Source organism: Schistocerca serialis, chromosome 10, assembly GCF_023864345.2.
Source record: "Schistocerca serialis cubense isolate TAMUIC-IGC-003099 chromosome 10, iqSchSeri2.2, whole genome shotgun sequence".
Lineage (NCBI taxonomy): Eukaryota > Metazoa > Arthropoda > Insecta > Orthoptera > Acrididae > Schistocerca > Schistocerca serialis.
This window is the reverse complement of record NC_064647.1, coordinates 83,123,909-83,140,187: the sequence shown is the minus strand read 5'-3', so window position 1 is coordinate 83,140,187 and position 16,279 is coordinate 83,123,909. Positions and strand designations below refer to the sequence as shown.

At 44.9% G+C, this 16,279-nt stretch overlaps 1 protein-coding gene across 1 annotated transcript in view; it reads right to left on the bottom strand.

The window, feature by feature from the left end:
• LOC126424555 (galactoside 2-alpha-L-fucosyltransferase Sec1-like) overlaps nt 1-16,279 on the bottom strand; it is a 148,516-nt gene that overhangs the window by 71,606 nt on the left and 60,631 nt on the right. Inside the window, exon 3 of the mRNA XM_050087302.1 lies at nt 831-1,055. Coding sequence (XP_049943259.1) covers nt 831-1,055 — 225 coding nt within the window. The remainder of the gene's footprint in view (nt 1-830; nt 1,056-16,279) is intronic.

Here is a 16,279-nt window from a genome sequence, read left to right as displayed (position 1 = left end):
CAACCGACGAAAAGAAAGTCCCATTCATGCTGTCGATGCACGTCAACATTGCTTGGCAACATGCCTCACGGGCAGCCATGTGGTCGTCCGTCAGCATTCGTGGCACCCATCTTGGTGACACTTTTCGCATTTTCAGGTCGTCATGCAGGATTGTGTGCACGGAACCCACAGAAATGCCAACTCTGGAGGCGATCTGTTCAACAGTCATTCGGCGATCCCCCAAAACAATTCTCTCCACTTTCTCGATCATGTCGTCAGACCGGCCTGTGCGAGCCCGAGGTTGTTTCGGTTTGTTGTCACACGATGTTCTACCTTCATTAAACTGTCGCACCCACGAACGCACTTTCGACACATCCATAACTCCATCACCACATGTCTCCTTCAACTGTCGATGAATTTCAATTGGTTTCACACCACGCAAATTCAGAAAACGAATGATTGCACGCTGTTCAAGTAAGGAAAACGTCGCCATTTTAAGTATTTCAAACAGTTCTCATACTCGCCGCTGGCGGTAAAATTCCATCTGCCGTACGGTGCCACCATCTCTGGGACGTATTGACAATGAACTTGGCCTCATTTTAAAACAATGCGCGTGTTTCTATCTCTTTCCAGTCTGGAGAAAAAAATCGGAGGCCTTAGAACTTTAATGCACCTCGTATTTCACTATTCACAATGTTGAATATAGTCTGTCAGTTTCCTTTAACTCGAAGTTTTATGTTAACTCTCTACAGTTCTAACAACTGCTGGCTGTGTAGTCAATGAATAAACTAATAAAATTTTATGAAGGTCTCATCAGGTGTTCCTTGTTGCACCACCACTCTGTAACTTACTGAGGCCTTTCTGGTGAGGGCAGGCAGCAGATGCTGTTGGCACCACTTGCTGTCATCGCTGGTAACTGCGAAGGCGACAGCCGCGCACTCGCTGTGCAGGTCTGCCAACATGGCTGCAGCTGCGGCCTCGTAGTAGGCGGGGCCGGCCTCCTGCTGCAGGTGGAACCGCTTCCTCATGTACCGCCCGTAGTCCGTTCTGCGTACGTGAACCCCGACTGTGCACACCTGTGGGAAACATCTCCATCTCACAAGTGAGAAGGTCTAAGTAAAGGCACTCGTCAAAGCGTACTGTAGTCTCTGCTGTAGGAGGAAATAACTTGCTCACTAGCTTAGGCTGAGTGTGGAGAAAATACATTCCCTGACAAAAGTAGTGAAGCATTCTGAAGACACCACCAGATGTAAATGTAACTTTGTACCCGTACACACCATCAGCGAGTACAGAAATGATCAGATGATATTCTCTCTGAGGTGTAGGACAGACACTTCAGTGCATTAGCATTGTTTGTGTTTAGTGCTGATGGAATATGTATGGGATGTGAACAGTGTCAGACATTGAATGAACATTGTGAAGGAGTCAGAGATGCCACGTACCCAACTGGGACAGTGTCAGCAGCAACTGACGGAATTTAAAAGGTGCCTCGTTGTGGATCTCTATTTGGCTGGTTGGTGGAATTGTACAGTATCCAGATTCACGAGGCATTCAAATGCGACAGAGGTCCGATATGGATCGGCATGGGAGCGTGAGGGCAGACATAGTCTGTCGACAACATCTGACCACCAAAAAGGGAGGATGGCTATATCGTACACCAAGCACACATAACACCACCTGTGCCTGCCAACTGAGTACCAGTAATGGACTGACTGCAACGGTCTGTGTTATCCCACACAATTTGTCAGGGACTGTCAGCAACCAGACCGGGGAATCATTGTCCAATGAATAGTCCACTATTAACACCACGATAAAAACAGCCACATCTGCGTGTTGTCACGACTGGAAAACATGGACCTACTGACGAACAGTGTCACACTGCGTTCAGAGATCACGGTTGTGCATCGACTAAGACTACAGGCGCCAGCGAGTATGGTGGTGACTTGGTGGGGGCTTCCAGTCTTCCAATGTTTTGGGGAGGCATCACAGTCTTTCTCCAGGCATCATGGTCCCCACCCCATGTCAGATATTGCTTCAGGACAGGGCTGGAAGTGATTGAGGGTACTCTGATAGAACAATGTTACATCACACATGTGTGACCTGTCATGCAACAGTATCATGGTGCAATCAGTGCTGTGTTACACCTGTTTGTCATGAAGTTCAGTGCTGTGAGTCAAGGCTCGTAGTGAGTGTGGGAACTCTGCCTCATATCACAGATATCCAGTGTCCTCATGTTTTACCTCTCATGTGACAGCATGTTCGTGTTGTTTTCAACATGACAATGCTGATACACACGTGACAAGTGTCTCTATGAACTGTTTGTGTGACGTTGAGGTACGCCTACGACATGTGAGGTCCACAGATCTGTCCCCAGTAGAACATGTGTGTGATCAACTCAAAAAATGGCTCTGGGCACTATGGGACTTAACATCTGTGGTCATCAGTACCCTAGAACTTAGAACTACTTAAACCTAACCAACCTAAGGACATCACACACATCCATGCCCGAGGCAGGATTCGAACCTGCGACCGTAGCAGTCGCGCGGTTCCGGACTGAGCGCCTAGAACCGCGAGACCACCGCGGCCGGCGTGATCAACTCAGATGTCAACTCTATCTCCGTGCCAGTCTCCAGGATATAGAGGCTCGTAGCAACAGTTGTGGACCATCTTGCTTCAGTAGAGGATATAACAGCCTTATGACAACCATCGCAACTGGATCAATATGTGCATCTGAGCCGCAGGGCTGGAAAGTCACACTTATAAGTAGGCACATACTGCCAAGTTATTTTGTTAATCTGGTTCAATTTCGTAGTCACTAAAATAATACCATACATTTTCTCGACCAGTGAAGTTTCTTTTTTCTCTTCACCTTTTGGTTTCATACGTTCTTTTTTGTCAGGCAGTGTAACTTGGTCCAGACCTGCAGAGACGGCGTGCTAGGGGAGGGGACAACGGTAGAGGTGGGGATTCCATCGCTTGTACGGCCAGTGCATGTTGGGGGTGATGCACTTCAACAACTGAAGCCTGCGTCCAAGAAGAACTTGTAACCTATGGGTACCAGGTTTGCAAACGATGGAAGTAACAGGTTATGCCAGTAGGACCAAAAGTTGGAGTAGTCAGTAGTCTATGTCTGGAGTACTAAGGAAGAAAATCAACACACAAACAACACAGATGGCTGCTTTTAATGGACAAAGGCAGAGCTCAGGACCCAACAGCAAACTATGAAGGTCACCTGTTCAGTTCAAATGGGTCGAAACCCACAATCGATTCGCACAGCACTGAGAATGAGAATGTGTTTCTACACATGGCGCAGGTTATTTTGTGCAAGCTTTACAGTCGCGTTCTAGTTCAAATCGGCACACGTGCTTACCTCATAGTCAAATGGTTCAAATGGCTCTGAGCACTATGGAACTTAACTGCCGAGGTCATCAGTCCCCTAGAACTACTTAAACGTAACTAACCTAAAGACATCACACACATCCTTGCCCGAGGCAGGATTCGAACCTGCGAACGTAGCGGTCGCGCGGTTATAAACTGTAGTGCCTATAACCGCTCGGCCACACCAGCCAGCTCCTCGTAAGCCAAGCACAGAAATCAACACGGGAAAATTGTTCGCGAAAAGCCTCAACGATGTTTTGCAAACTCATATGGCAGAGTGAAAATTCATTCCAGACTCATAAACTTAATTCACAGTGTAAAGAAAAATGGACTGAAAGTGGTGAAAAAACAGGTGACAGAACGAGAAAACAAAATGTTAAGGTCGATGGTGTGTGAAATTACGGCAGGAGGAATACGAAGCAGACCACAGAACAGAGTGGTACACTATCTGGTCAAAAGTATATGGACCCCTTTGAGTGGACACTCATATGGGGTGTGTCATCCGCTGCATTTAACACGACTTCAGCTCTGCTGAGAACACTTTCAGTGAAGTGTTTATATGTCTCTGGAGGAGTGAGAGTCGATTGTTCCTCAAGAGAGTTTGGCATGAAGTCGATATTCTAACCCATCCCAAAGTTGCTTCGCGGGTTCAGGTTGGGACTTTGGGCAGGCCAGTACATTCGAGGAATGCTACCACCCACGACAGGTGCAGAGTCGTGCTGATACAACCAGTATCTTCTACCTGTTCCTCAACAGTATGCAGCACACAACGCTGTAAAATTCGTTCATTTCCTCCAGCGTCGTCTTAAGCGCAATAAGGGGAGCACACCCCGACCACGAAACAAAAACCTCATACTGGAACGGCACCTCCTACATAGTCTACTGTTGGCACTACATGCGATGGTACATGATGTCCTCCAGACGTTCGCCAAAATCAAAGCCTTGCATCAGAATGCTACAGGATAAAGCGTGTTCCCTTATCTATGGAGAGCTACTCGCGTATTGTACCCCATTCTTCTTAACTCCCTGTGCACAGCCGTTAACCTAGCTGGACTGCTGGTTGGAGCATCAACTGCTGGGCGTCGTCTCAGGCTACAGCTGCTAGCGTCACGTCCGACACCGAATGTAGTTGTTAAACCCCGTCCCTGTCGATGAGGCTGTGATGTAGCCTTATCTCAGCTGATTCTTTAATAACGCTCTCCACCATATGGCTACCTCGGCACCCATTTCTACTATATATGTTTGCTTTTTGAGGAGCATTATTAGAGAATCAACTGAGATAAGACTCCATCATACTCCTGTCAACAGGGATAAGGGCTACCAGCTACTTTCGGGATGGAACTATACACCAGCAGCTGTACGCTGAGACCGAGCCCAGCAGTAGACTGTTCGCAATTCTGGGCAAGACTAAGAGCACCAAGAGCCGAACAGTAGTCTGCCTTCTACCAGAGATCACGTAACGTACACTATGTGATCAAAAGTATCCTGACACCCCCAAAAACATACGTTTTTCATATTACGTGCATTGCGCTGCCACCTACTGCCAGGTACTCCATATCAGCTACCTCAGTACTCATTACACATCGCCGGCCGGAGTGGCCGAGCGGTTCTAGGCGCTACAGTCTGGAACCGCGTAACCGCTACGGTCGCAGGTTCGAATCCTGCCTCGGGCATGGATGTGTGTGATGTCCTTAGGTTAGTTAGGTTTAAGTAGTTCTAAGTTCTAGGGGATTGATGACCTCAGATGTTAAGTCCCATAGTGCTCAGAGCCATTTTGAACCATTAGACATCGTGAGAGAGCCGAATGGAGCGCTCCGCGGAACTCATGGACTGCGAACGTCGTCAGCTGATTGGGTTGTGCCATACGTCTGTACGCGAGATTTCCACACTCCTAAACATCCCTAGGTTCGCTGTTTCCGATGTGATAGTGAAGTGAAAATGTGAAGGGACACGAACAGCTCAAAAGCGTACAGGCCGACCTCAAAAATGGTTCAAATAGCTCTGAGCACTATGGGACTTAACATCTGCGGTCATCAGTCCCTTAGAACTTAGAACTACTTAAACCTAACTAACCTAAGGACATCACACACATCCATGCCCGAGGCAGGATTCGAACCTGCGACAGTTGCGGTCGTGCAGTTCCAGACTGAAGCGCCTAGAACCTCTCGGCCATAACGGCCGGCGATTTTAATAAAATGTTTGTTGTTCAAACTGACGCTTCTAATGCTGGTAATTCAGCTGTTCTCCTCCAGGAGTCTGAGGGGCAGAGACAGCCATTAGCCTACGCGTCTCGTTGGTTAACAGATGCCGAACTCATGTACCCTGTCTATGAGTGCGAGGCTTTGGCCGTTTTATTTGCATCAGAGAAGTACCACTTCTACCTTGAACATCACAATCATGCTTTGAGCTGGGTGTTGGCTTGGCTGCGTAAAACTGGCCGTATTGCAAGATGGGCAGTACGCATTTCGGCATTTCAGATTGTAGTTAAACATGTGAGGGGCTCTGAAAATGTCCTTGTGGATGTCCTCAGCCGGATGTTCGCCGAAACTACATCTCGTGAGAAAAACCTGCAGGTAGAGGGAGACAGTCTTAATTGTGTGGTGTTGGGTGAAATTCCCCTCTTGTTTGAAGATGTGGCTCAGCATCAGGATCAGGACCCTGTTTGAGCCCGCCTTAAGCAACGTGTGTTGGCAGGAGAGCTGTCGGATGAGTATGTTGTTAAGTGGTATTCTGTGTAAGAGGGTGGGCGAGGCTAAGCAGTGCAAGATCTGTTTGCCTGTGGTGTGCCCGGTTTTTCGTTATTTTTATGATTCTGTTGACTGACAGAGACTGCCGACAGTTGAATAGGGTTGTAATGTGTAATACGCAGACATCTATCCAGAGCATCACACAGGAATTCCAAACTGTACCAGGATCCAATGCAACTATTATGGCAGTTAGGCGGAAGGTGAGAAAACCTGGATTTCATGGTCGAGCGGCTGCTCATAAGCCACACATCACGCCGTTAAATACCAAACGACACCTCGCTTGGTGTAAGGAGCGTAAACACTTGTAGGTCATTTTCAGCCAGCTGTCCGGATACTTTTGATCACATAGTGTAGCATCAAATGGTTCAAATGGCTCTGAGCACTATAGGACTCAACTGCTGAGGTCATCAGTCCCCTAGAACTTAGAACTACTTAAACCTAACTAACCTAAGTACATCACACACATCCATGCCCGAGGCAGGATTCGAACCTGCGACCGTTGCGGTCGCGCGGTTCCAGACTGTAGCACCTAGAACCGCTCGGCCACTCTGGCCGGCTGTAGCAACAGACTGCAGGGTTGGGAGAGACGGCCACCGCCCAGGTATGTAAATTGGACATGTGCGTGAGCTGCACACTTTGCCAGAACACTTGGATGGACGATACTCAATAATACTGGAACAAAAGTATAGATACCAACAGTACTGTAATGTGTCGATGACTTTGTTACGTATTTTTAAGCCTTTGTTTGACACAGATGATCTTATTAGAACACAAGGCGGTATGCAGCAACTATCCTATACTTGCACGGAGCGTCTCGAGTATAAGAACAAATACAAACATAATCAATAAATTCCAACATTTGCAAGAAAAATGAAAATCTAGGTCTTGACAATAATTGTATATTTTACGACATGTTATTACTGCAATGCGTTATTACAAGCATCTCATTAGGAAAAAGACATTCGCTCACAAAACACTTTTTCTTAAGGCAAACTGGTGATTTCACATGAGGAAGTGATTAAAATCACAAATTCTTTATATGTGAGTTGTATCAAGATTATAAATTAACTTTGTACAAGAGGCTAATTAAACTAAAACGCCAATTTGGCCCTAGTATCATCATTATCCTCACATCATAAGACGCAGCAACTTTCAGCAACATCATGGACTTTGTAAGAGATTGCAACTTGCACTGAAAATGACTGTCCATTGTCACGGAGAAATTCTTTACAATTCCACGGTGATACTTTCACTACTACGTATAGGTTAGTCTTTGCCCCATGTAAGTGATCACTTAACCAAAAGTTCTTATGTCAATAAAATTTTAGAATAAATTAGAGGATTTCTACTATTCTGTACCTTCTTTTTGCCAATAATCTAAGAAAAACGTATTTTTTCGTGCTGCCACTGGCTGTAGTAATCTGCCATCGCCAGGTGTGTGTTTTGAATGTACTTACCAAACTTTGTTTCAACTGCCAGACGTGTTTCTGGCGGTACGATATGTACAATAAATGCTAATAAATAAATAAATGAAATAGATTTCCAGAAAGTCACGTGCTGCTGTTACCTGAGTCTTGTTGAAACCAGTTTTGTGGGCCGTTTCGCTTGTGATCTTATCCAGTTTTTCGTTGGCTGCGTCCTGTATTTCCGCCCGGAAACGGAGTTCCTGACGGAGGAACTCCAAGGAGGAAGCGATGTAGTGTGCCAGAATGATCCAGCGACTGAAAAGTACAAGGAAAGCAAAAGGCCAGCACAATAACAATGAAAAGTTTTGTTCAGGTACACGAGGCTAAGTAAGAAAGAAAAGGCAAATTTATAACACATTTAGCACTATAGCCGTACGCCAGTACGAGTGCTCGTACACCGGCCATGTAGACGCCACCCATGTCCAGTACGGGCGCAGATTCCCCATTCAATGAAATGTGTCTTCCCGCCTGCTACACGCCGAAGTAGTTTATATTTTGTCCATTAGATGCAGTGGGAGATGGTTTACACTGAGGTGACTAAAGTCATGGGGTGCCTCGTAATGTCGTATCGAATCCCCTTTGTTTCCGGAGTAGTGCAGCAACTCAGCGTGGCATGGACTCAACAGGTCGTTGGAAGTCTCCTGCATAAAAATAGACCCATACGGCCTCTATAGTCGTCCGCAGGCCCCATCATTGCAGAATGTGTGGCCGCTACAGTATTTTGGGCACGAACTGACCTCTCGATTATATTCCGCAAACGTTTGGTGGGAATCATGTCGGGCGATCTAGGTGGCCAAATCATTCGCTCGAACTGTCCAGAGTTTTCTTCAAACCTGTCACAAATAGCTGCGGCCCAGTGACACGGCGCGTTGTCATCCATAAAAATTCCATTGTTGTTGGGAATGGTTGCAAATGGTCTCCAAGTAGCCCCGAACATAATCAGGACCCAGTCCATTCCATTAAGGAGCCACCACCAGCTAGCACAGTGCCTTACTGACAACTTGGGACCATGGTTTCGTGGGGTCTGTGCCACAGTCGAACCCTGCCTTCAACTCTTACCAACTGAATCCGGGATTTAGTTGACCAGGCCGCGGTTTTCCAGTCGACCAGCGTCCGACCAATGTGATTACGACCCCCGGAGAGGAGCTGCATGTTAACAGCAAAGGTATTCGCATCGGTCGTCTGCTGCCACAGTCCATTAACACCAAAATTTCACCGCACTGTCCTAACCCATACGTTGGCCCTATGTCCCACATTGATTTCTGCGGTTGTTTCTCTCAGTGCTACTTGTCTGTTAGCACTGACAACTCTATACAAACACTGCTGCTCTCGGTCGTTGAGTGAAGGCCACCGGCCATTGCGTTGCCCGTGAGACGTAATGTCTGAATTATGGTATTCTCGGCACACTCTTGAAACTGTGGATCTCGCAATATTGAATACCCTAACGATTTCCGAAATTAAAAGAAAAAGGTTAGCCTGTATATGACAGCTGCAGGACGGGCATTCGGTCGTTGGAACCAACACCACCCACCAGCCTAGCTAGAAATTTTTTTCGCCATTTTCCAGAAAATGCACCACCCACTCCCAATAACGTTGACTCCACGTGCTATTGCAAAGTTTGCTCTGAAAAAGGAAAGAAAGAGACTGGCAAGCGGATAAGGTAAGAAAGCAGGTGGTGGTTCAAAGACTCCAATGTCGGTCTTTGTGTAAGACAACGTTTTGAAGACTGCCATTTATAAGTAAATTATACACTACTGACCATTAAAATTGCTACACCAAGAAGAAATGCAGATAATAAACGGGTATTCAATGGACAAATATATTATACTAGAACTGACATGTGATTACATTTTCACGCAATTTGGGTGCATAGATCCTGAGAAATCAGTACCCACAACAACCACCTCTGGCCGTAATAACGGCGTTGATACGCCTGGGCATTGAGTCAAACAGAGCTTGGATGGCGTGTACAGGTACAGCTGCCCATGCAGCTTCAACAGGATACAACAGTTCATCAAGAGTAGTGACTGGCGTGTTGTGACGAGCCAGTTGCTCGGCCACCATTGACCAAACGTTTTCAGTTGGTGAGATATCTGGAGAATGTTCTGGCCAGGGCAGCAGTCGAACATTTTCTGTATCCAGAAAGGCCCGTAAAGGACTTGCAACATACGGTCGTGCATTATCCTGTTGAAATGTAGGGTTTCGCAGGGATCGAATGAAGGGTAGAGCCACGGGTCGTAACACATCCGAAATGTAACGTCCACTGTTCAAAGTTCCGTCCATGCGTACAAGAGGTGACCGAGACGTGTAACCAATGGCACCCCATACCATCACGCAGTGTGATACGCCAGTATGGCGATGACGAATAGACGCTTCCAATGTGCGTTCACCGCAATGTCGCCAAACACGGATGCGACAATCATAATGCTGTAAACAGAACCTGGATTCATCCAAAAAATGGCGTTTTGTCATTCGTGCACCCAGGTTCGACGTTGAGTACACCATCGAAGGCGCTCCTGTCTGTGATGCAGCGTGAAGGGTAACCGCAGCTGATAGTCCATGCTGCTGCAAACGTCGTCGAACTGTTCGTGCAGATGGTTGTTGTCTTGCAAACGTCCCCATCTGTTGACTCAGGGATCGAGACGTGGCTGCACGATCCGTTACAGCCATGCGGATAAGATGCCTGTCATCCCGACTGCTAGTGATACAAGGCCGTTGGGATCCAGCACGGCATTCCGTATTACCCTCCTGAATCCACCGATTCCATATTCTGCTAACAGTCATTGGATCTCGACCAACTCGAGCAGCAATGTCGCGATACGATAAACCACAATCGCGATAGGCCACAATCCGATCTTTATCAAAGTCGGAAACGTGATGATACGCATTTCTCCTCCTTACAAGAGGCAAACAACAACGTTCCACCAGGCAACACCGGTCAACTGTTGTTTGTGTATGGGAAGTCGGTTGGAAGCTTTCCTCATGTCAGCACGTTGTAGGTGTCGCCACCGGCGCCAACCTTGTGTGACTGCTCTGAAAAGCTAATCATTTGCATATAACAGCATCTTCTTCCTGTCGGTTAAATTTCGCGTCTCTAGCACGTCATCTTCGTGGTGTAGCAATTTTAAGGGCCAGTAGTGTATATTACTCACATGTATAATTTTTCTTATAAAATATGAAATAAATATCCACGTGCGAAGTTTTTTTTGTTTGCACTTCTTCCTGAGAAAATGTAAACTTCTTCCGGAGAGAGTTTTTTTTCAACGTTTTGGCAACGCTGATACTGTAGTACCGATGCGAACATATACAGGGTGGACCATTTCAATCTATAATGGGAATAACTCGGGATGGAGACGAGATACAGTAAAATGTTCTAGATAAAAGTTATAGATGGCAAAGAGGGTCACGTGTTGCTCCTATTGTCCGCGACCTTGATTTCCAAGGTGATTTGGAGGTTAAAGTGATGTTCTTAAATGGGATATTTGATTTAAGCTTTGAAGCTAGCAACACAAAACTCTAGGACATGGCAAAGCTTATTGAAGGTCAAATAAGCAAATATGTGTTGGTTGACATACGGTAGAGACTAAGTTGGAACAGAGGAGGGATACAGCAAAATACAATGTGAGATATAAATTGGAGGGGGTATAAGGGATCACGTATCATTGCCAGTAACCATAATCTTGAAGTCATTCGAAGGTTGAGTTTTGTCTCATGGAATCCCCTATTTGTGACGTCGGATTTGGAAAGAGCAAAGAGAGAATTAACCTTAAAATTTTAATTAAAGTGGTTACTGGCCAAAATAAATACATCACACCGTATAAATATTATTTTGATATTATTATGACAGTACAAACACAAACAGATATTTGATATTGATTTACAAATCGCTAAGTGTGTCCCCTCGCCTCTCATCTCTCGGGATGCCCCTTCTAATTCTAACACTGCCTTTTGCTGTATCCCCTTCAATTTCTAGTTCATTCGTAATAGAATTAAAAATATATTTGCTAATTTAACCTTCATTGAACTTTGCCTTGTCCTTGAAAACCGTATTAGTTTGAACGTAAAATTTGCCGTTCTTTTCAAATCTTAAATCAAACATTAGGATTTTCATTAAAAAATAACTTTAGCCTCCTAGCCACCTTGAATATCTTTTTAAGGTTACAGACATTAGTAGCAATCTGTGACCCACCTTGGCATCTACAACTTTTATCTAAAACACTTTGTCGTATCTCATATCTATTCCGAATATTCCCCATTGCGGATTAAAATGATTAAAATGGTCCACCCTAGTATATAAGCAAGCATACTTATTCGTCTATAAAGTATGACGTTCAAACTGACGCTAGATGTGTTGCATCATTTTGAACGCTTCTCTCTGCGCAAAATTTAGATTTTTCGTTCAGATCTCGCAGTAGCTAACACCATTCACTGTTCGACCGTTAGGAGTGCAGTACATCATCGGCGCAACTTTCGAATCCCAGAACACTGTCATCATCTGCTCTCCTGCAAATGTTAGGCATCTGAACATTTTCACTGCGTCACTCTCTTCCTCTTAGGCTGCGGTCACAGTGGGACCCATCTCGTTGGCTTCCGCCGACTACCGACAACGGCCGACGACGTCCGATCTTTTCAAATCCGCGTGCCACAACGTGCACGGTGTCAATGTAGGAGACCTCATCGCCCGAACGTACAGACTTCGGACAACAGTCGGTGAAATTCAAATCGGTTTGTTATCTTCGGTCTTGGCCATCACAACACGAAACATGGACTGTCAGAAACTGACAAGTTTAGTTAAAAAGGAGTTTGTGGATTCCTGAGGAAAAAAAAGTAATCGAGATATGGTTCGGAATCTATTGACTGTAATCGCAGGTTCATTGCAAAGTAGGCAAAATATGTACCTGAAATTTTAGATATATATTATAACCCCCCTCCCCAAAAAAAAAATTGTTTCTGTGAGGAGGATGGTGTATTTTGTGCTTAAAGCTATTGTAGTGGATCCTTTTTGGGTCGTGGTGGAAGGACATTAGCTGTGTGCATGTATTTATTACTGCTTACTGGCGTTTTTATGCCGGTAGGGTGATGATTTTGTTGCATAAAGTGATTTGCAAATGTGGTATATTTTTGTTTTCATTTTTCAGTGCTTTAGGTGTTCAGAGTATTTTCTTCTAAATTTTTGTTTGTCTTTCACACGTATGCCCCAGCGGCCTTGCCGCAGTGGGTTTCGGCCAGAGGGTCAGCTACCCTTTGTAATAAAAAACTGAGCAAACGGATCAACGAACAAACTGAACGGGTGTCATCGGACGTCCGCCCTGAACAAATTCAACGAACAATATGGAACAAAATAAAATTCCCGTCAGATAAACGAAGTTAAGCGCTGTCTGGTTGGGCTAGCACTTGGATGGCGGACATTCCGGTGCACTCAGTCCTTTTAGCCAGTACTAGTCTGCTTTGTATGTCCTCCTTGCCCCGTCCGTCATAGCTTCCTGGCTGCCTAAGGAGCAGAATTCCTTTATCTACTTCGTGATCACCAATTGTGATGCTAATTTTCTCACTGTTCTCATTTCTGGTACTTCTCATTACTTGTATTTTTCTTCGATTTACTCTCAATCCATTTTCTATACTCATTAGACTGTTCATTCCATTCAGCAGACGCAGTAGTTACTATTCGCTTTCACTTTCACTAGAGTTAGCAAAGTCATCAACGATGCTTAATATTGATATCCTTTCACATTGAATTTTAATCCCACTCTTGACACTTTGTTTCATTTCAGTCATTGCTTCTTCGACGTATAGATTGAATAGTGGGTGTGAAAGACTATACCCCTGTCTTACACCTTTTTTAATCCGACCGCTTCGTTCTCGCTCTTCCGTTCTTATTACTCTTTCTTGGTTCTTGTACATATATCACTCGTCTCTCCCAATAGCTCTGTCCTATTTTTCAACAGGATTTCAAATATCTTGCACGATTTTTATATTGTCGAACGCTTTTTTTTTCATGTCGATAAGTCCTATAAACGCGTCTTGATTTTTCTTCAGTCTCACTTCCATTACCAACCGAAAAGTCAGAATTGCCTCCCTGTGTCTCTCTGGCGCCTTTACCTTTTCTGCAGCCAAACTGATCATCATGTAACAGAACGTCAGTTTTCTTTTCTGTTGTTCTGTATGTTATTCTTGTTAGCAACTTGGATGCATGAGCTGTTAAGCTGATTGTGCGATAATTCTCGAACTCGTCGGCTCTTGCTATCTTCAGAGTTGTGTGGATGATGTTTTTCTGTGAGTCCGATGGTATATCACTAGTCTCATACATTCTACACACCAACTTGAATAGCCTTTTGTTGCCACTTCCCTCAATAATTTTAGAAATTCCAATGGAATATTATCTATCACTTCTGCCTGCTTTGATTTTAAGTCTTTCAAAGCTCTTTTCAATTCTGATCTTCATAGTTGATCCCCCATCTCTTCCCTATCAACTCCGGTTTCTTCCTCCACCCCCTGATGGAAGCCTTCAGTGTACTGTTTCCACCTATCCGTTCTCTCCTCTGTGTTTAACAGTATAATTCCCGTTGCACTCTTAAATATGCTGGATGTATTACAACACTGAAACTGTTGAAAATGAAGTTAATTTATAATGAATTAGTTGCAGCCTGTTACTTTTATAGGCATTTATTTTTCCATGATAACATTTCAAGTTGCATGGCGTCCCATCTGCAGATGTTTGCATTTGTTTACGTGTCGTAAACATTGTTTCTTTACTAACGGCGTTGCAAAATTTTACAGTGGCCGTTTTTAAGACGGATGTTGTAAAATGTCGTAGGTAAAGAAATAATGTTCACGACACATAAATAAATGAAAACAACTGAAGATGAGTTGAATATATAATGAATGTACTCTCAAAATAGAGATCTTTGAGACATACATTTGTTGGCGTTACATGATACCAACATAGGACAACAGTGGGCTGGGAAACAGTCTCATTCGCTGATGAATTAAAGTTTCAAGTACTTGGATCGAAACGCCGCCAATTCGTACGCCGTCTACCCCATGAACGCTTGAATCCTCAGTGCATAATTCAAACCTGTAGCATGGAGATGATTCTGTGATGATAAGGGATTCTTTCGGAGGTTTCGTGAAAGTACATGGAAAAATGAACTAAAAAGATTATCACGTAATTCTCCGGCGACCTGCGAAGACGTCGGATTTGTTCTTGATTAGGAAAGGGTTTGTCTTGCAGCAAGTCCACGTCCCGTAACATACATCCTGCTTGTGTCAGAACTATGTTAAATCTCTAGAGTTTCTGAAAATTTTGAAAAACATGGAATTGTAACCAAATCGAGATACTATGGGATGAGTTGGACAGGACGATCCGAAAACGGCAAAAGATGAGTGGGACGCGCTTGTGGGCGGTCCCGTTGCAAGAATGGGGACTCATTCCAACAAAAACGCGGGCAAAATTGACCCGTCGTATGTCCAGAGTATGCAAGGCTCTGATTAAAGCAAAGGATGGCTGTTCTGAGAAATCTGAAATTTAAAAATTGCGTTTATCTATCTATTGTCTGAGCTTAATAAAATTTAGAAAACATTAAAATGTAATTTTATAATATATTTCCTTTCCTTTGGTGTTTCCCATCTTATGGAGAGCAAAGTACTTCAGAGTCAAGTGAAGTCGAGTGCTCATGTGGTGGGTGCTTCCATAATCAAGATAGCCGAAGAGTCTGCAGTTTCAAGAGGGACTATATGCAGGGGAAGCAGAGGAATCTCATCAGGAGTCACCCCGCAGAACAAAGCTGTGTTGACTGATCGTGACAGAAGGTCACTGGAGAGGATCGTGACGATAACTAAGAGGACAACGGCTCCAAAAGTAGCTGCAGAATTGAATTTCATACTCGCGAACCCTGTCGGCACCAAAACAGCGGGAAGGCAGTTCCATAAGCAGCGAATTATAGGGCGAGATGGAAATCCAAAAAAACTCACCAGCAGTGCAAGTGCCCTTAACGGGAAAACGTGGTGCCACAGGCATGAAAAGTGGAAAAAAATGGTTCAAATGGCTCTGAGCACTATGGGACTTAACATCTGTGGTCATCAGTCCCCTAGAACTTAGAACTACTTAAACCTAACTAACCTAAGGACATCACACACATCCATGCCCAAGGCAGGATTCGAACCTGCGACCGTAGCAGTCGCGCGGCTCCGGACTGAGCGCCTAGAACCGCGAGACCACCGCGGCCGGCTGAAAAGTGGTCTATGGTGAAATGGAAGAAAGCCATTTGCTCTGATGAGTCTTGTTTCACGCTGTTGCCATCTTCTTGGCGAATTTACGTCCCAAGAGTGAAACATGGCGGGGATTCGGTGGTGTTTCGGGCAGCCATATCGTGTTGTTCTATGGCCTCCATGGTTACTTTGCATGGCGGCCTTTCTGCCAAGAATTGTGTGACTATTTTGGGTGAGCAGCCCCATCCCATGGTACAATATTTGTTTCCCTGTGGTGATGCTGTTTACAAAGATGGCGGGGTCCATGTTCAAACGGCTCACATCGTCTAGAACTGGTTTGTTGGGACAGAGGAAGAACTGTCACATCTACCCTCGCCCGACAGTCAGCAGATCTCAATATTATTGAAAATTTGTGGTCTATTTTCTAGAGAGGGCAGTGTGATCGCTATTCATCTCCATCGTCGTTACCGAAACTTACCATTATTTTACAGGAAAAATGGC